The sequence below is a fragment of the Sus scrofa genome, chromosome 13 (assembly GCF_000003025.6).
Source record: "Sus scrofa isolate TJ Tabasco breed Duroc chromosome 13, Sscrofa11.1, whole genome shotgun sequence".
NCBI lineage: Eukaryota > Metazoa > Chordata > Mammalia > Artiodactyla > Suidae > Sus > Sus scrofa.
In genome coordinates, this window is record NC_010455.5 from 61,021,518 (window position 1) to 61,043,036 (window position 21,519).

Sequence of the window (21,519 nt, forward strand, 5' to 3'; positions counted from 1 at the left end):
GCAAAACAAATTTGGATGGTGTTTTGCTTCCAACATTCACTCTGGAAAAAAAAAAAAAAAAAAAAAAAAAAAGATGTTCTGGCCTGGAAAAAATGAAAAACAAAAACAAGGACAAGGACTCCACAAACTGAACACAAGAGCAGAGTCCCCTGGAAAGAAAATAAATGGGAAAGCTACATAGCATAGATATTTTAGACACTTTCAGAAACTTTCATAAACTAGAAAGTTTCTCTCTTCCTATTTCTACTTAGGGCAAACATCCACTTTCAGAACCTTGCTTTGTGATTCAGCGACCACAGGATAAAGCCTGGAACTGCCAAAGGAAAGCTTATGAGTTGTCAGGCACTGAAATAAAACCACAAAAATGCAAAGCCGCACTTCTGCATCTATTACTTAATTATGTAATGCTTCTAGAACAACCAAACCGTAATTTTTTGAGAAGGAGAAGTGGCCTCACTTTACATGCTGTTTTCTCAAAAATCCTGAGTGGACAGGGGTGCTCTGTGGCAAGTTAAAGCACACACTAGAGCATAATGGTTAAAAAGTCAGGTCCTGGAGACACACTGGCCAGGCCTGAATCCCAGCTCTACCATGAACCAGCTGTGGGACTCAAGGCAAAGCACTCTGCTAATCCCCAGTTTGCCACAAGAAAAAATAACCTGTCTGACTGGGTAGCTATGAGAACAAAAACGAGATGAAATATCTGTAAAGTGCTTAGCATCATGCTGGGCACGAAGTAAGAAGCGGTCAAAGGATGGAGTTCTTCCTCCCCCTCCCGTCCCCATTACCTCTGTCAAATAGCCAGTTGAGTTCACAAACTTCTCAAATTCAGCATTACTGACTTCATAGGCATCCATGTAAAAGGCATCAATAGCAACTCTCCTCGCAGGTGCTTCCCCATCCTGCTTTATCTGAGGATCATCTGTGCCCATTGTAAAGACTCCGGCAGGGATGGGGACCATCTGCAGCAAAAGGGGAAACATGGGAAGTCAAGCCATCACAGCTTGAGTGAGCCAGCACACGGCGAGCACCCAACAGTGAGCCAACCCCCGCCGCAAAGATCACCGTCAAGTGAGTAAAACCACTCCACTCTTCAGTGAATGACTAGTCACAAAAAGAAGTGAAAATTCTCTAGGATGGTACTTTCTTTAGCCAAACTTCTACATAATACATATCTACACATGCCACGGGAACAGGTCTTGAGCAAGTCACCAGGCTACTAATGGCTGGAGACAGGGAGAATGTTCCACTTCTTTACACATTTGTATACCTTTTTTCCTTTACTACGTTATTTCTTTTAAATTAGTTTTAGAAGCAAATATTAAAATGCCATATACGGAGCTCCTGTCATGGCTTAGCAGTAATGAACCTGACTAGCATCCATGAGAATGTGGGTTCCATCCCTGGCCTGGCTCAGTGTGTAAAGGATCCAGCGCTGTGGTGAGTTGTGGCATAGGTCACAGACATGGCTTGGATCTGGCATTGCTGTGGCTGTGGCATAGGTTGGCAGCTGCAATTCCGATTAGACCCCTAACCTGGAAACTTGCATATTACAGAGGTGCAGTCCTAAAATGAAAAAAAAAAAAAAAAAAGCCATATATATCTTTAAAAATGTACTAAGTCAATCTAGGTTCCCAATGACAATGGAAAAGACTTAAAAGAAACACCTAAAAAGTTTACTAAGGGAACATGTATTGTCTTTATTTAATGCCTTATTAAAACTCTAATTGCAATTACTTTGACCCTATCTACTGTCTCACATAAACTCTGAACTCCAAGAGGGCAGCAACCGAGGCTGCCATGTTCATATCTGTTTTCCCAGCACTGAACATAAGATCTGAGGATCACACCACAAATTTTTTGGTTAATAAATGCAGGTCCACGCTGAGCACCATGAGTCACCAGGAAAATGTGACCCAAAACTACAGCAAGACTTGGAGTTCCCACTGTGTCCTAAGGGGATCAGTGGCGTCTCTACAGCACCAAAATGAAGGTTTGATCCCTGGCCCAGCACAGTGGGTTAAAGGATCTAGCATTGCCACAGCTGTAGCATAGGTCACTACTAAGGTTCAGATTGATCTCTGGCCCAGGAACTTCCACTTGACAAAAGGCATCAAAAAAAAAAAAAATACTATAGTGAATGCCACTTCATACCCACTAGCACAACTATAAACCAAAAGATGGATAATAAACAGACAAAGATATAGGGAAACTGGAACCCTCACACATGGCTGGTAAAAATACAAAATAATGCAGTCCCTTTAGAAAACAATCTTTCAGTTCTTCAAAACACTATATAAAGAGTTACCATATGATCCTGCAATTCCACTCCTAGGATTACACCCAAGATAAATGAAGACATGCATTCATAAAAAAAAACCTGCATGAAAGTTCATAGCAGCATTATGCATAATAGCCAAAAACTGGAAAGAACCTGAAAACCTATCAACTGATAAACAGAAAAACGAAATATCATACATCCATAAAAAACACTTCAGCCATAAAAAGGAATGAAGTTCCAACACATGCTACAATATGGATGAACCTTGAGAAATTATACTAAATGGAATAATCCACTCAAAAAAAGGTCACATAAGAGTTCCTATTGTGGCTCAATGGATCAAGAACCCAGCTAGTATCCATGAGGATGCAGGTTCAATCCCCAGCCCCGCTCAGTGGGTTAAGGATCCAGCATTGCTGTGAGTTGTGGTATAGTTTACAGACACTGCTCGGATCCCTCATTGCTGTGGCTGTGGCGTAGGCCAGCAGCTGTAGCTCCAGTTCGACTCCTACCCTGGGAAATTCCATATGCTGTAGGTGCACCTTAAAAAAAAGCACATACTGTATGATTCCATTTATATGAAATGTCCAGAGGTGAACCCAAAGACACAAGGTAGATTAGAGATGGTCAGAGGTTGCAGGGAGGTAGGAATAAGGAATGACTGCTAATGGGTATGGGGTTTGTTTTTGGGGTGATAAAATGTCCTGAAATGGTTGTACAACCTTGTGGTTGTACTTTAAGAAAAACACTGTACACATTAAAAGGTCAAATTTTATGGTGTGTCATTTATATCTCAATTTTTTTTTTCTTTTTAGGGCCACACCTGAGGATATGAGAGTCCCAGGCAAGGGGTCAAATGGGAGCTGTAGCTACTGCCTATACCACAGCCATAGCAATTTGGGCTCTGAGCCACATCTGCAACCTACACCATAGCTCATGGCAACACCAGATCATTAATCCACTGGGCAAGACCAGGGATCAAACCCTCATCCTCATGTATGCTAGTCAGGTTCGTTAACCATTGAGCCATAATGCGAACTCCCTATATCTTAATTATTAAAAAGGAACCCAATCATACCATCCATCAGAAATATACTCTGCAGGAGTTCCCGTTGTGGCTCAGTGGTTAACAAATCCAACTAGGAACCATGAGGTTGCAGGTTCCATCCCTGGCCTTGCTCAGTGGGTTAAGGATCTGGCGTTGCTCTGAGCTGTGGTGTAGGTTGCAGACTCGGCTTGGATCCGGTATTGCTATGGCTCCAGCATAGACCAATGGCTACAGCTCCAATTCAACCCCTAACCTGGAAACCTCCACATGCCACGGGAGCGGCCCAAACAATAGCAAAAAGACAAAAAAATAAAATAAAATAAAATAAAATAAAATAAAATAAAATAAAATAGAATAAAATAAAATGAATATACACTGCAAACACAGCATCTTGCTTTGAAATCATTTGATGAAGAATTAACTTACTGACTTCTCAGCAGCTTAGGAACTGTCAAATCTCTGATCTACAAAACAAAAGTTCAACCCAAGGAAGAAAAAAAGAAATCAAGATTAGTTGGCTGTAGGTGTGTGGATTTAATTCTGGGCTTTCTACCCTGTTCCACTGATCTATATTTCTGTCTTTGTGTCAGTACCACATGGTTTTGATGATTGTTGCTTTGTAGTATAGTCTGAAGTCCAGAAGCCTGATTCCTCCAGCTCCGTTTTTCTATTTCAGGATGTCTTTGGCTATTCTGGGTCTTTTGTGCTTCCAAACAAACCTTAAAATATTTTGTTGGAGTTCTGTGAAAAATGTCCTTGGTAATTTGATAGAGATTGCATTGAATCTGTAGATTGCCTTAGGTAGTATAGTCATTTTGATAATATTAACTCTTCCAATCCATGAGCATGGTATATCTTTCCATCTGTTTGTGTCATCTTTGATTTCTTTCATCAGCATCTTATAGTTTTCAGAGTACAGGTCTTTTGTCTCTTTAAGTAGGTTTACTCCTAGGCATTTTATTCTTTTGGATGCAATGGTACACAGGATTGCTTCCCTAATTTCTTTTTCTGATCTTTCATCGTTAACATATAGAAATGCCATCGATTTCTGTGTATTAATTTTGTATCCTGCGACTTCGCCAAATTCATGGATGAGCTCTAACACTTTTCTGGTAGAGTCTTTAGGATTCTCTAGGTATAGCATCATGTCATCTGCAAATAGTGATAGTTTTACTTCTTCCTTTCCAATTTGGATTCCTTTTATTTCTTTTACGTCTCTGATTGCCATGGCTAGGACTTCCAAAACTATGTTGAAGCATAGTGGCGAGAGCGGACATCTTTGTCTTGTTCCTGATCTCGACAGGAATTCGTTCAGCTTTTCACCATTGAGAATGATGTTTGCTGTGGGTTTGTCATACATGGCCTTTATTATGTTGAGGTAGGTTTCTGCTATGCCCACTTTCTGAAGGGTTTTTTTCAGAAATGAGTGTTGGATTTTGTCAAAGCCTTTTTGTGCGTCTATTGAGAGGATTATATGGTTTTTATTCTTCAGTTTGTCAATGCGGTGTATCACACTGATGGATTTGCACATATTGAAGAACTCTTGCATCCCTGGGATAAATCCCAGTTGATCATGATGTACAATCCTTTTAATGTATTGTTGGATGCTGTTTGCTAGTATTTTGTTGAGGATTTTTGCATCGATGTTCATCAGTGAAATTGGCCTGTAGTTTTCTTTTGCTGTGGTATCTTTGTCTGGTTTTGGTATCAGGGTGATGGTGGCCTCATGGAATGAGCTTGGGAGTATCCCTCCCTCTGCAATTTTCTGAAATAGTTTCAGAAGGATAGGTGTTAGCTCTTCCCTAAATGTTTGAAAGAATTCGCCTGTGAAGCCATCTGGTCCTGGACTTTTGTTTGTTGGAAGTTTTTTAATCACAGTTTCAATTTCAATTCTTGTGATGGGTCCATTCATCTTTTCTAGTTCATCTTGGTTTAGTCTTGGAAGACTGTACTTTTCTAAGAATTTGTCCATTTCTTCTAGGTTTTCCGTTTTATTGGCATATAGTTGCATGTAGTAGTCTCTTACAATCCTTTGTATTTCTGTCATGTCTGTTGTTACTTCTCCTTTTCCATTTCTAATTTTGTTGCTTTGAGTCCTCTTTTTTGCTTGATAAGTCTGGCTAAGGGTTTGTCAATTTTGTTGATCTTTTCAAAGAACCAGCTTTTCGTTTCATTGATCTTTTCAATGGTTTTCTTTGATTCTATTTCATTGATTTCTGCTCTGATCTTTAAGATTTCTTTCCTCCTACTAACCTTAGGTCTTGTCTGTTCTTCTCTCTTGAGCTGCTTTAGATATATAGTTAGCTTGTTTATTTGAGCTTTTTCTTTAAAAACTTTATATTTCAAAATGACTTTAAAAATTAAACTCTATTTAAGTAAAAATAAAAAGAAATCAAGGAGAAATGACCAGTTGGAATAGAAAGAATGTGACTTAGCAATAAGAGCAGAAGAGTTAGAAAAACTAGATCAGGAGTAATAGAAAGTAGCAATCAACAATCATTGAGTTCCACTTTCTATTTCCACTGTCTTTGCTAGTGGTTGCCTTCAAGTCTATTTCCCAATGAAGATGGTGCTATTTTCATCTATGACATATAAGTAATGAATGTTTTATTGTCTAATGTGTTATTATTATTCTAAGAAGTCATTCTTGACCATTCCTGTCCCAACATTACAGAGACTACCTAGATTTGCTGGGTCTCCTAAATATAAGCCCCTCTAGTCTCCCCCTGTTCCTATTCCCAAATAAATGCAATAGTTTCACAGCTGTCTCCCTGTCTCCAGTCTCGTCCTTGCACATTTCTCCTGGCTCCTCCCTAAGCCATCAACCTTCCATTCAATCATTCATACAACAAAAACTGAAGCCCCTACTAAACTTTCTGAAATATCTGTCTTCTACCTCCAACACAATTTATTAAAGCTCTGCTTGGAACAGAAAAAGAATGGAAATGACCTAAACATTCTTCAATATGGGGTTGACTGACTAAACTGTGGGCCACCTGTAAAATGGAAAATCAAGCAGCCATAAGAAAAGAAAAAGAAGGAAAACAGAGGGGAAAGAAGAGACACCTTTAATATACTGATATGAAGATATCTCATCAGGATAAAGAAAGAAGTGAACAAAGCAAGTTGCACCTAGAAAACGTGGTAAGTTACATTCATGTGAAAAGGCGGTGAGGGAGAAGATAGACTCACATATTTTTTTTGTACTTGCTTACATTTGAAGAATACTGCTCTGGGAAGATATTCAAGAAACTCATACAGTGGTTGTCTGAGGGGATGGTTATTACATAAGCAGAAACTTTTTCACTATACACCCGTTTATATTATTTTTTAATTTTAAAATCACATAATGTACTCTCTATCCAAAGGAAAAAAAAAATAAATGTTCATCTGCCTGTACCACTTTCCTACGTAAATTCTTCAGGGAATCCCCATCATCTTACACGGTAAAATAAAATAGCTAAACATGGAGTTCCTGTCGTGGCGCAGTGGTTAACGAATCCGACTAGGAACCACGAGGTTGCGGGTTTGGTCCCTGCCCTTGCTCAGTGGGCTAACGATCCGGCATTGCTGTGAGCTGTGGTGTAGGTTGCAGACGCGGTTCGGATCCCGCGTTGCTGTGGCCCTGGTGTAGGCCGGTGGCCACGGCTCCGATTCGACCCCTAGCCTGGGAACCTCCATATGCCGAGGGAGCGGCCCAAGAAATAGCAAAAAGACAAAAAAAAAAAAATAGCTAAACATTAGAGCCTCATCTCTCTCCATCTCTCTTGACCTGTACTCCACCTGTACTGTCTGTCCATGAAGAACATCAGTGTTCAAGGATCACTTCCTGCAGAAAGCCTTCCCTTCCACTGGCCGGATCTCATGTCCCTCATTTGGGTTCCTGTGAAAAACATCCCTCTATCCTAACAAGTGACACAAAGAGTACATACTTTCACCTGCCCTAGACCCCAGGTTCCAGAAATAAAGGTTTCATTTCTATATCCCTAGCTCCTAATACAGTATATAGTTCACGGCAGAAGGAAGGAGGGGATAAAGAAAAAACTATTGACTGAACCAGTGACATCAGAAGTACAATGAAAAATTTACCATTTGATTTATTCATAATAATTATAAAAATTCTTTCTTTTATAACACCATCCCAGACATGGATAGCACGTCTGCATCATAGTGAAAGCTGTTTAACAGACTCTCCTCAAAGACTGAACTAGGTTCACACATTATTCTCATTATTCTCCAAGCATCTGGGACATAAGATTCCTCAGTTCTGAGAGAGAAGTCAGAATTTTAAGCAGCTTTTGCAAAGAAGCAGAAACATAGATGTCTTCAGATGAAAGCTTAAAATTACTATTAAAATAATCTAATAAAAGCTTTCATGTTCTTCTTCCTCTTCCTCTTCCTCTTCTACTTCCTTTTCTTCTTTCATTAACCATCAGAGATAGCCAGCACTGAATAATCTAAGTTTCCATTCTGGAGACTACAGATAAAAATAGCCTGTATGGCTCTGACCGGATCATAATTCCCAATTTATACTAATAAAGTGAAGTCTCTGTCCTACAAATGTAAAATGTCATCCTAGTGAAATCCGGAGCATCAGTTCTCTCACCCCACAGGACCCTGTGTCAAACAAAAGAAAACCACTTTAATCAAGTCTTCAGGAAGGTCCAGATTTCCACAATCCATTTCTCCTCAGAAGTGAGTTCAAACACTCTCTGCCACACCACAGTTTCTGCCACCCCCAAGCAAGCCAAAAGTACACATAAAGTCGAAGTGACTCTATTATCACTAGCACCGTATTTGGGCTACACACTCAGGCCTCATCTATTATTTTTGCCCACCTAGCACTCATCCCCATTCTTGTCCGAGCATCTGACATCCCTCGGGAAACCAATTCTTCAGCTAAGAACATATGACTAAGGAGGAGTTGTACAACTGCTTCATCTCCAGGAACTCGGGCCTCACCAATGATCACATTCTTTGGATAAGAGAGATGGAACTAGAGCTGGGCCCATGACCCAATCAAAGTTCATCTCATAATTTCTGCTGGAGCTGTGAGGGAAAGAAAAGCTCCCTGTCCCTTCCTGCTCTTTTATCAGTAGCATTAAGGATCTTACCTGAAAATGAAGCCAACACACAAGAAAGAAGAGCTGCCGAGAGAGCCAAAAACAGAGATCTGGAGATGCTGTCCGATGCCCTGGGTCCAGCTGTGTATGGGGCCATGTCCCTGCATGAACCTCCCCTCCCCTACTTTTTTAAAATCAGTTTAAGCCAGTTTTCACTTGCTACTGTGGGATTTTTCTTGTACACACAAAAAACAAATAAGCTTATATGTAACTCTTTTATGTAGCTCTTTTCCTTTTTCCTTCTTTATTCTCCTCAAACCTAAGTGAACAAGCTAGGAGTTCCCATCGAGGCTCAGTGGTTAACAAATCTGATCAGCATCCATGAGGATGCAAGTCCAATCCCTGGCCTTGCTTAATGGGTTAAGGATCTGGCATTGCCATGAGCTGTGGTGTAGGTCACAGACATGGCTCGGATCCTGCATTGCTGTGGCTATGGCTCTGATTTGACCCCTAGCTTGGGAACCACAGCTCTGATTTGACCCCTAGCTTGGGAACCTCCACGTGCCACAGGTGTGGTCCTAAAAAGTGAAAAAAGGAAAAAAAAAATGCTAAAGGCTCAGGAGCAAGCCAGGTGAAAAACAAGAGCAGCAAGCTCCCCAGATCAGTCCACAGAGTGCCATCGCAACAATCGATCGATCTATCCAGGGCTTGTCTGTCTCTATCATCCTTTCACTCTACTGACACCAACCATGGATGGGATGACATTTTAAAGTTCCTTCGAGCTCTGGCCTTTATGAGTCTAAAAAGGCTTAGGTGTCACACCTTTAAAGTGGGTGGAACTATCTCACAGATTTTTTGGAAGGGTGAGATACAGCAGAAAGAGCATTATCTAAAGGCGACTTTTAAAAGTATCTGAAAAAAAATGTATCTGATACCGTTATTCTCCTGGCAGATTCTCAATATTGTAGCCAACAAAAAAAGGTAACAGGCAATTCCAGAAACTGTTACACAATGCCTAAAAGTGTAAAGCATTTGGAGGATACAGAAATTAAAACAGGTCTCAAAAATTGCTTCCCTTGTGACATGAGATATTAAATAATTATACAAATAACATTACTTGAAAAAATATACAAGTTTCCATCAGATAATGACAAAATGGTATGGGAATTGAGAGGAAAGAAACACTGCTCCTTGCTGGAGGAGAGATGTCACAGAAGAGATGGCATTCAATCGTGCCTTGACACCTGGGGAAGTAATACTTGATCAAAATACCCTCAGACAGAAAACCAACTGACTTTACCCAAACTTACAGAAGTACCACGTACAATTTTATCATTTCACCATCCTAAATGCCTTTTCAAACAACTCTCTTAAGATACACGGAGATTAAAACATTTTGCTACCTCTTATAATAAGCTGTACAGAACACTTTTCAATGAGAACTGTATTTTTTTAGAGAACTGTGTATTTTTTTAATGAGAGGGAACTTAAGTAAAATTCGAAAATATCTAGACTGTTTTCCAGACAATTCTTACAGGTATAACTTTCTAGTGAAACTGAAAATTCCCTGAGGGTGAAGCCCAGTGCTATTTACTTATTTGTGTCCTTCATCTTGCCAAGTGCTCATTAAATTAATTTTTAAAAGAAAATTTTTTGTCTTTTTAGGGCCACACTCACGGCATATGGAAGGTTCCCAAGCTAGGGATCAAATAAGAGCTACAGTTGCTGGCCTACGCCACAGCCACAGCAATGCAGGATCTGAGCCAGGTCTGCAACCTACACCACAGCTCACAGAAATGCCGGATCCTTAACCCGCTGAGCAAGGCCAGGGATCAAACCTGCATCTTCTTGGGTGCTAGTCAGATTGGTTTCCACTAAGCCACCATGGGAACTCCTAAAATATTTTTTAGAAGACTCACAGTTAAAAAGTGTTACATTATAAAGGGTTAAAATGTCACCTCCAGAAACATTAAACTACATACATTTCCCAGAACACACCAGGCACTTGCACAATGCTTTATACTCATGCTATGTTCCTTCTTGCAACATCCTTTAACCTACCCTTTCAGCTTCAACTCCTGAAAATACCTCCTCAAAGGCCTAACCTAATGTGGCTTCTTCTTTGAGCACTTCCAGACTCGTCCAGAAAGAATGAATCCTTTGTTCCTCTCCAAGTCCTTTGTACATACTCCCCCGAAAAGAATGTCACTATAGAATAATGATGCTTGCATGTAATTGTGATTTTGTGTGTGTGTGTGTATGAGAGAGAGACTTCAAGACTTACTATAAAACTACAGTAACCAAGACATGTGTTGGTTTAAAAACAAACAAATAGGTTAATGGAAAATCAGAGAGAAACCAGAAATAGACCTCCATAAACATAATCAAATGATCTTTGACAAAAGGGCAAAGGCAATACAATGGAACAAAGACAGTCTCTTCAACAAATGCTGTATAGTTGGACATCCACATGCAAACAAACAAACAAAAGAATCTAGAAACAAACCACTCTTAAAAGACAAAGTCAGGAAATTCAGAAGACAGGTCACAGACTGGGAGAAAATATCCTCTGATGACATATCTAATAAAGGAATGCTATGCAAAATAAATAATCCATAAAATGGAGTTCCCCTCGTGGCACAGTGGTTAACAATCTGACTAGGAACCAGGAGATTGCAGGTTCGTTCCCTAGCCTTGCTCAGTGGGTTAAGGATCCAGCGTTGCTGTGAACTGTGGTGTAGGCTGCAGACGCAGCTCAGATCCCGAGTTGCCACGACTCTGGCGTAGGCCAGCGGCTACAGCTCTGATTGGACCCCTAGCCTGGGAACCTCCATATGCCGCAGGAGCAGCCCTAGAAAAGGCAAAAAGACAAAAAAAAAAAAAAAATCCATAAAAGTCAGTAATAAGAAAATAAACAATGTGATTAAAAAACAGATCAGGAATTCCCATCGTGGTGCACTGAAAACGAATCCAACTAGGAACCATGAGGTTGAAGGTTCAATCCCTGGCCTCACTCAGTGGGTTAAGGATCTGATGTTACCGTAAGCTGTGGTGTAGTTCACAGACTCGGCTCAGATCTGGTGTTGCTGTGGCTCTGGCATACTTTGGCAGCAACAGCTCTGATTATACTCCTAGCCTGGGAACTTCCATATGCCACAAGTGCGGCCCTAAAAAGACAAAAAACAAAAAAAAAGCAAACAAAAAAGGACCAAAGGGAGTTCCCATTGTGGCTCAGGGGATACGAATCTGACCAGTATCCATGAGGATGCAGGTTCAATCCCTGGCCACGCTCAGTGGGTTAAATATCCGGCATTGCTGTGAGTTGTGGTGTAGGTCACAGAAGCAGCTCGGATCTGGAGTTGCTGTGGCCGTTGCATGCATGAACTGATGGCTACAGCTCCAATTCAATTCAAGCCCTAGCCTGGGAATCTCCATAAAAAAACCTGCCCAAAAAAAGCAAAAAAAAAAAAAAAAAAAAAAAAAAAAAGGACCAAAGGACTTAAAAACCTCACCAAAGAGGACATACAGTTGGCAAAGATGCCCAGCAAGTCAACCAGAAAGTGCAAATTAAAATGATACCATTAAACACCTTAAAATGGCCAAAATCTGGAACACTGACAACACCAAATGTTGACAAGGCTGTGGAGCAAAGGGAACTCTTTTACATTGCTAATAGGAATGCATGATGGAATAGCCATTTTAGAAGATAGTTTACCAGCTTTTTTACAAAAGTAAGCATACTCTTTCATATGATCCAACAATCACAGTCCTTGGTATTTACTCAAAGGAGTTGAAAACTTGTGTGCACACAGAGGTTTATAGCAGCTTTGTTTCTAACTGTCAAAACTGAGAAAGACGCAAGATGCCTTTCACTAGGTGAACGAATAAACAAACTGCGGCCCCTTCAGACAATGGATTATCATTCAGCACTAAAAAGAAATGAGCTATCAAGCTATGAAAAGACACAGAGGAATCTTAAATAAATATTACTAAGTGAAAGAAGCCCATCTGAAAAAGCTACTACTATATGATGAAAATACATGACATTCTGGAAAAGGCAAAACTTACGAATTCAGTAAAAAGATCAGTGGTTGCCCCTGGGGAAGAGGAGAAGGGATGAACAGGCAGAGCACAGAGGATTTTTAGGGCAGTGAAAATATTCTGTATGATATTATAATGATGGATATATGTCATTATACACTTATCCAAACTCGAAAAATGTTCAACACCAAGAACCCTAATGTAAATTATATTTGATTATTGAACAAATGAGTTTGAACTGCAAAGGTTCACTTACATGCAGATTTTCTTCAATAGGTACTCCAGTACTACATTATCTGCAGTTTGCTGACTCCTAGAATACGGAACAGCAGATATGGAGAGCTAACTGTAAAGTTATACATGGATTTTTAATCGTGCAGGAGGCCTGTGTCCCTAATCCACACAGTGTTCAAGGATTAATTGTATAGACTTCAGGTGGTTACAACATGTCAATGTAAGTCCATCAACAAATGGCCCATTCTGGTGAAGAATGTTGATAATGAGGGGGAGGCTATGCATGTGTACAGGCAAGGAGTTTATGAGAAATCTCTTTATGTTCCTTTCAATTTTGCTGCGGATCTAAAACAGCTCAAAAAAATCTTTAAAAAAAAATATAGAAAATTTGGAAGCTTGGGTAGTTATCACTATGACCATGTACCCCTCCCATAATACTGAACTTCATGAATTCAGAATAAATGGCTAAGTGTCAGAATTAGACCAAAGTCATCTGCACATGAACTAAAACATCTGAGATCAAGGAAAACAGAGAGATAAAGAACAGCCTTCTATGTTACCTTTTGTCTTGATAAGACGTCTACTTGAGGTTCGTGCATTAAGTTTTAAGAGTCCTTGAAGTTTTGTGAGCTGTGTTCTCAGAAAATGCTAGTTTACTAATAACTTGGGACACCGCCAAACATTATAGAAACTGAATACATGTGAAGATGAACGTAAAACAAATGCACATATACAAAAAAAGGAAGGAAGGAATGAAGGGAAGGAGGGAGGGAGGAAGAAAGAAAGAAAATGCACAAACTGGCCAAAGGTGACTCATATGATACCCAATCAGGACAAGAAATCACTCTAAAGGGATGAAAAATATGTATATCTTACAAATGTAGTTCTAAAAATACTGGCACCTATAGCTCATTCTTGAATCAACAGGATACTGGAGCACTTAAAATGAAGAAAGTTCAGTACTGGCCAGAAGGTTCTAGGCAAAATTTTGACACAGACCAGTGTACATGCAAATAAGACAGCTATCCTTTTAGTTACGAAGCAGATAACAGAGGGATTTCTTTGCAGAAACAGGAAATTGATTATCAATTACCATTCAAGTTAAAGAGGAATTAAAATCAAGTTTGGCCAATACACACTACAACTGTAACCAGGGCTCCCCACCACACAAAACACAAACATTAATGATGCAGGGCATCCCCTGAGGAACAACAGGAAATTTTTTAAAAACCAACCAGTAATTATACAAGATGGAGAAACAAGAAGAAGCCCAGCTACCAACTTCCTCACACTTTACACCTGAGACACAAAATTATGGACCTGACCCCACCACTCTCACAACCTGGTTGGGGAAAGACACCAGCATACAAATATATTTAGTAACTGGCATGTCACAGTAAACAGGTACTACTGTGGCAGCATATGGAAATACAGAAGAGGAAGGAAGGGAAGAGGCCTGTAGGAGGATGTTACCTCTGATCTAAGTCTTGAAAATTGGTCAGAATGAACCTACAAGAAAGAAAGTGAGATGGAAAAAGAAGCAAAGGATGGGTGTTCCCGTTGTAGCTCAGTGGTTAATGAATCCGACTAGGAACCATGAGGTTGCGGGTTCAATCCCTGGCCTTGCTCTGTGGGTTAAGGATCCGGCATTGCCATGAGCTGTGGTGTAGGTCCCAGAAGTGGCTCGGATCCCGAGTTGCTGTGGCTCTGGCTTAGGCCAGAGGCTACAGCTCCGATTCGACCCCTGGCCTGGGAACCTCCATATGCCACGGCAGCGGCCCATGAAATAACAAAAAGACCAAAAAAAAAAAAAAAGAAAGGATGTACTAGCATAAAAAAAAAAGACCAGGAGTTCCCGTACTGGTTCAGTGGTTAACATATCTGACTAGGAACCACGAGGTTGCGGGTTCAATCCCTGGCCTCCCTCAGTGGGTTAAGGATTCGTCGTTGCCGTGAGCTGTGGTGTAGGTCACAGATGCGGCTGGGATCTGGAGTTGCTCTGGCTGTGGTGTCCGTGGACAGCTACAACTCCGATTAGACCCCTTGCCTGGGAACCTCCATATGCCAAGGGAGTGGCCTTAGAAAAGGCAAAAAAAGACCAAAAAGAAGGAGCACTTCTTTAGGAGTCATAAGATCTAAGTTGTTTCCACAACCACACCTATACGCAAAATACCCAGAATATAGTGTGAAATAAGTAGTAGTTACTATTAATGTTATTATATACACATCCTAGTCATAATACATCCAGGCACTGGATGGTATAGATAAATAATAGTAATAAAGCAACTACTGTTTACTTAGTCCTTCCCACGTGCTAGGGACAGGAGGATAAATAAGGATAAATAAATAAGTCCCTGTCCTGAGGAACCAGAGTCTGCTACAAAAGACTACCGATAAGCATACAGCAATGTCAGAGACACTGAGACCCAGTGTCCTAACTCCTTCACAGTTAACGAGAGGTACTCAAGACTTAAACCCATAGCTATCTGACTTAACTCTGAGAACCTCATGGGGAGGAAAGGGTGGATGGAGGAGGATGCAGTAGATAAGAGGTAAGAAGAGACAACTATCCTAACACTAAATTCCTAACTCCAAAAATTACACAGAGCCCCGAGGCCCAGCCATTTTAGAGGTCAAGGAGGAAGAACTCATCAAATTGTGCGCCAAGGAGAGGAGGAAAAACTCCTCACCAAGGTGTGCGATTTGAAGTGTGATTATAATCTTTACTCGCCTTCCTCCGAGCCCTTGCTTTACCCATCCCAAGCCTGTGAAAGAACCCGGCGACTCCCCCCGTTGTCAGGGAGTCCAAAAAGCACCTTCGTGAGCGGGAACTGCCGCTCTCTAGGGACCGGGCCCGGGGCGTTCGCCTCCCGCGAGTACTGCTGCGCGGCCGCTGAGCTGCCATAGGCCCCGTGCCGCTGGGGAGCGCCACAACCGCACGAGCCCGCGAGGGACGCCGCACCAGCCCCAGCCTCGGCTTCTTCGCCTCCTGCCACTCCGCCCAGCAGCAAGAGCAGCGGCAGCAAAAGGACGAGACCGAGTCCAGCGAAGCTTCCTTGAGCTGGCCCTAGCGCGGGCGCAGCCATGTTGTCCCGCGAGCCATGTGACCCTGTGGGTCACGTGGCCCCGCCCTCCTTAAAGGGCCCAAAACCTAGGCTGATTTACCTGGCCTTGAGAGCTGCCCTTTGTATAATTCTCTCCAGGTACCTTTCCTTTAGAGCCCTCCTCTTTGCCTCTGCTGACTTAAAAACACAACAAAACTCAAAAAGTCATGGCCTTCCGCAGACTGTGTGCCGCATTATTATTTCTTGGTTGAAAAGTTATAATCGAGTGTGTTGAACATTAGCTATGTGCCAGGAACCAATGCTAGGTGAGCAGTTCACTTTTTGAAATCTCATTTAATCCTCACAAGGACCCTGAATATTGGGTTCACAGAACAATTAAGTGATCTGTGCCAAGATCACATGGCAAATAAATGTCAAAAAATGAGATTGAAACTCAGCCGCACAGGGTCTCCAACAATACATTTAAACCCTGAGTGGTTTTTTTGGGGGGGTGGTTCTTGTGGGGGGTGCCTTTTTAGGGTCGCACCGGAGGAATATGGAGGTTTCTAGGCTGGGGCTTCAATTGGAGCTGTAGCCTCCGGCCCATGCCACAGCAGTGCAAGGTCCGAGTTGTGGCTGTGACCTACACCACAGTTACCAGCAACACAGGATCCTTAACCCTCTGAGCGAGTCCAGGGATCGAACCTGCATCCTCATGGGTAATAGTCGAGTTCCTTAACCACTGAGCCACAACAGGAACTCCCAAACCCTGAGTTTTAAACTATTAGGCTGCAATGTAGGCAATTCCCTAACCTTCCCTTAACAGGAAAATGGAAGATGAACATGTTGAAAACCACTCACCAAGGGATACAGAGAAATCCAGACTGTGGGATTTGGACAGCAGTGGCCCTCAAAGTGTTGTCCTGGACCAGCAGCATCAGCATCAGCTAGGAACTTGTTAGAAATATAATACTTAATCAGAATCTGTACTTTTCACAAGTTCTCCAGATGATTCTAAAGCATACTGAAGTTTGAGGACCCCTGTTTTGTATGACCCAATGTCTTCAGAGAAAAAAAAAAAAAAAAAAGGCAAAACAAAAACCAGAAAAGGAAGGGATGTAGAGATTAAAAATAAAATCTCACCCAGTTGCAGTGTATACGAATCTTATCTACTATGTCGAACTTGCTGATCACAAAATTTTTAGGTTGCCTAAAAATAAAATTTAAAAATTTGATAAACTTTTAGGGTCACACCTAGGGCCATTTAAGTGAAGTGCTCACCTAAATAAAATTACAATATTTTATAAAATGAAGACTTACTATCAGTTTTTTTAGGGGGGTTAGGAGTGATAATGGTATTTGTGGTTATGTTTTTTAAAAGAATCCCTTCCTTTGAGATACATGTGTTGAAATATATATATTTATATTTATCCATATATGTATGGATAAAAAGGTATGTTTTCAGAGTTCCCATTGTGGCTCAGAGGTAACAAACCCAACTAGAATCTATGAGGATGCAGGTGTGATCCCTGGCCCGGCTCAGCTCTGTGGGTCATGGATCCTACTTTGCCACGAGCTGCAGTGTATGTCACAGATGCAGCTTGGATCTGGCATTGTTTCAGCTGTGGCCTAGGCCTGCGGCTGCAGCTCCAATTAAACCGTAGCCTAGGAACTTCCATATGGCTCACTGTGACCCTAAAAAGACCCAAAAAAAAAGATATGTTGTCAAGGAGATGGTGATTAGCAGGGTGGCTAGAGATGAAACACGATTGGCCCTGAGGGGGTCATTGTTAAAGCTAGTTTATGGGGACATTCCCACTGTGGTACAGTCCATGAAAAATCCAACTACAGTGGCTTGGGTTGCTATAGAGGTGCAATTTCAATACCTGGTATGGTGAATTATGGATCCAGTGTTTCTGCAGCTGTAGCATAGGTAGAAACAGCTGCTCAGATTCAATCCCTGGCCAGGAAACTTCCATTTGCCACAGGTTCATTAAATTAAAAAAATAAGAAAAGTCTAGTTTACGGGGTTTTGAGTGTTTATTTTACTATTCTTTCTAGTTTATGTTTGAACTTTTTTTAATGTAAAAGAAAGTCTTGTAGTGGTCATTTTGTAATGCATACAAATATGGAATCATGTTGAACATCTGAAACTAAGATAATGTTATAATATCAACTTTATCTCAATTTTTTTAAATAGGTGAAAAAAAAATTTTTAAGGGCCACTCCCATGGCAGATGGAATTTCCCTGGGCCAGGGATTGAATCCAAGCCACGGATTGAATCCTACCCCACAGCTGCAGCAATGTCAGATCCTTTATAACCCACCACACAGGGCCAGGAATCGAATTCACACCTCTGCAGCAACCAGAGCCACTGCAGTTGGATATTTAACCTACTGCACCACAGCAGGAACTGCAAAAGGTGAAAAGAAATCGTAAGGCTTTCCTTCTTAAAGTTTCCTCCTTATTTTACAGTTTGCCAAGAGCTTTCACACATTTTCTCACTTGAAATCACAACCACTTGGCAAAAAATCTACTATTACTGTACATTTTACAACTGATGAAGCTTAAAGGTCAATGCTTTAACCAAGGTTTGTGTATTTACTGTGCACAAATATAGATTCTAGGGTCTAGGTCAGAAAAAAATCCTTACCAATCTCCTTGGAAAAAGTTCCATCTTAGCACACGTTGTGTCTGCTGCCCTGAACTCCTTGGATGCATGATCCTGCTGCACTATTACACAATAAGCTCCCTGAACACAAGGATCCTGACTATTTGCTCAGTTTTTTCTTTTTGTTTTGTTTTGTTTTGTTTTTTGTTTTTTTGTTTTTCCTGCTCTTTAGAGCTGTACCTGAAGCCAGGCTAGGTGTCCAATTGGAGCTGCAGCTGCCAGCCTATACCACAGCCACAGCAACACCATATCTAAGCCACATCTGTGATCTACACCACGGATCATGGAAATACTGGATCCTTAACCCACTGAGTGAGCCCAGGGATCAAACCCAGGATCTCATGGATACTAGTTGGGTTCATTACTGCTGAGCCACAACATGAAGTCATATTTGCTCACCATTGCATCAGCAAAATTAGCCCCAGTTCTGGAACTTAGTGAATGCTTGGTGAATACTTAACAAAAAGATTAGCATTTCACAATACTGCAAAAAATATTTGCTATCATTAGCCATCTTTTTTTTTCTTTTTCTTTTTCTTTTTAGGGCCACAATCAGGGTGGTTCCCAGGCTAGGGGTTAAATCGGAGCTGCAGCCATATTAGTGCAGGGTCCAAGCTGAGTCTGCGACCTACACCACAGCTCACAGCAATGCTGGATCCTTGACCCACCAATTGAGTCCAGGGATCGAACACACAACTTTGTGGTCCCTAGTCGGATTCGTTTCCTCTGTGCCATGTCGGGAACTCCTAGCCATCATTATCAGAGATGGAAGCTTTGCTGATTCTCCAGGAAGTATCCACCTTCTCTCTCAATTTATTAAATAATTTCTATTGGCCACTAATCAATGAGTAAGTGGGAAAAATTGATGAGAAATCCCTAGGTGAGAAGGGCTGTGCCAGGAATGTTAAAAGTACAGCTCAGTAAGTAACCGTGCACAAATTAAGGCAATTTATCTAGAATTTCTCTCACCCTCCAACTCCCACTTAAGCAGGTCCTTTTTCTGGTCCTCTTTCCCCTCCATCTAATGAACGTGGATGAAAGACCTGAGGCCTGACCATGACCTGTACATTCACTAAACAGCAAGACCAGTGTGACTGAAGTAGAGTGAATAAGGGTCCGGGGTTGGGGGCGGGGGGAAGGAGATTTGAAATGTAACCAGAGGGCCAGATCATGTAGGATCTGCTTAAGCTTTTACTCATACTAAAAGGCAGTATCATAACACAATTTTGAGAAGACATCTCATACTTTTCCTGCTAACCAGTGCCAATTTCCCCACCAAGTTAGTGACTCTGTGTCTTGCTTGCTGTTCCCTGAACACAAAATGTCCACAGTGCCCTGATGGCAGCCATGGCTTTTAGTTGGATGGAACACTTCCCGTGCACAGAAAGAGTACAGGATGGAGACTCCCTGTTTTTCTTTGTTTGTGTGTTTTTTAAGTACTCAGTTGTATTAATCAGGGTCCTGCAGAGAAATAGAACCAACAGGATGTGTATAGAAAGAGATTTATTTTAATGAACTGGCTCACAGGATTATGGGGGCAGGCAATTCCCAACATCTGCAGGGTTATTCGGCAAGCTGGAGACCCAAGAGAACCAGTGATAAATACCAGTCTGAGTCCAAAGGCCTGAGAACCAGAAAAGCTGTTGGTGTAGTTTCAGACCAAAGGAAGGTAGGCTCAAGACCCAGGATGAGCCAATGTTGCACTTGGAGCATGCAGGCAGGAGAAGCCAAGGTTTCAGTTCAAGTTCAATCAGGCAGGACGAATTCTCTCTTTTACTCTGGAGGGTCGGCATTTTCATTATATTCAGCCTTCAACTGGTTGGATGAGGCCCAACCACATTAGAGTGCACAATCTACTAAGTTTACTCTTTTAAATATTAGTCCAAGTCCAGGAGCTCCTGTTGTGGCTCAGCAGTTAATGAACCTGAGTGGCATCGATGAGAATGCATGTTCTATCCCTGGCCTTGGTCAAGGGTTAAGGATCTGGTGTTGCCATGAGCAGAGGTGAAGGTCACAGAAGCAGCTCAGATTTGGCATTGCTGTGGCTGTGGTGTAGGCCAGTAGCTATAGCTCCGATTCAGCCCCTAGCCTGGGAACCTCCATATGCCACGGGTGTGGCCCTAAAAAGACAAAAAGACAAAAAAAAAAAAAGGTTATTCCAGTCCAAAAACACCTTCACAGAAACACAGGGATAATATTTGACCAAATCTGGGTACTTTGTGGCCCAGTTGAATTGATACATAAATTTATTCATCATACTTATTCTTTACTATGGATGGCATGACTTTACTCAAGAATCTCAGAAACCTACTATGGTGATTCTCCCAACTGGGGCTTGCCATTACTTCATCCTGTCTTTTTCTAGTTACTTAAACCTTCAATAATATAAGGGCTGCCAGATTGTACAGCCCAAGCAGCAGACTGCTTGTGCCACAGCCAGGACCTTCTGCAGAGCCCTTGCCTTCTCTTAGCCCCACTCAAACCTGGCCTTCCAAGTCACCTGCTATACGGCGGAGCAATATTCCCAGGAGTGGGATAGATTGTCTCTAGAACCTAAAGAGATTTGTGCTTCCTTCATTTTTTTGGGGGGGGGTGATTGTTGGGGTTTTTTTTGTTGTTGTTTTTTGTTTTTGTTTTTGTTTTTGTTTTTTTTGCCTTTTTTTAGGGCCGCACTCTTGGCATATGGAAGTTCCCAGGTTAGGGGTCAAACCGGAGCTGTATGTGCTTCCTTCTTTGTTGTGGAGGATGCACAATGCAGCATTTTGTCTTTTACTTTGGAGAAAATGTTCCAGCACAGACCTGACCACGGAACCCACCTTTCCTGAGATGGAAAGTCCTAGAATCCTCATGAGTTTATCTTCCGCCTCTGCAGAGTGTGTTTCTCACAAAGACCTCTGGTGTGTTAGCTCCCCAACTTGTTCATTTTGTGTAATTAACACAGTATCATCAATATAATAGAGTTTTATAATACTCAGTGAAGTATATCCAGCTAGTTTCACTTTCTCCTTTTGAACTATATTAGGACAAAGGGAAAGAGAATTAACACTGTCCTGGGAGAGTTCCTATTGTGGCTCAGTGGGTTAAGAACCCAACATAGTCTCCGTGAGGACGGCAGTTTGATCGCTGGCCTCACTCA

General features: G+C 41.5%; 1 protein-coding gene across 2 annotated transcripts in view; it reads right to left on the reverse strand.

Moving 5' to 3' along the window:
* Window positions 1-15,781, reverse strand: part of SUMF1 (sulfatase modifying factor 1) — a 90,581-nt gene extending 74,800 nt beyond the window's left edge. Inside the window, 2 exon segments of one of the 2 annotated variants that reach the window (NM_001244932.1) lie at window positions 789-962; window positions 15,484-15,771. In NM_001244932.1, the coding sequence (NP_001231861.1) occupies window positions 789-962; window positions 15,484-15,753 (444 nt within the window). In that variant the 5' untranslated portion in view covers window positions 15,754-15,771. 2 annotated transcript variants of the gene reach the window in all.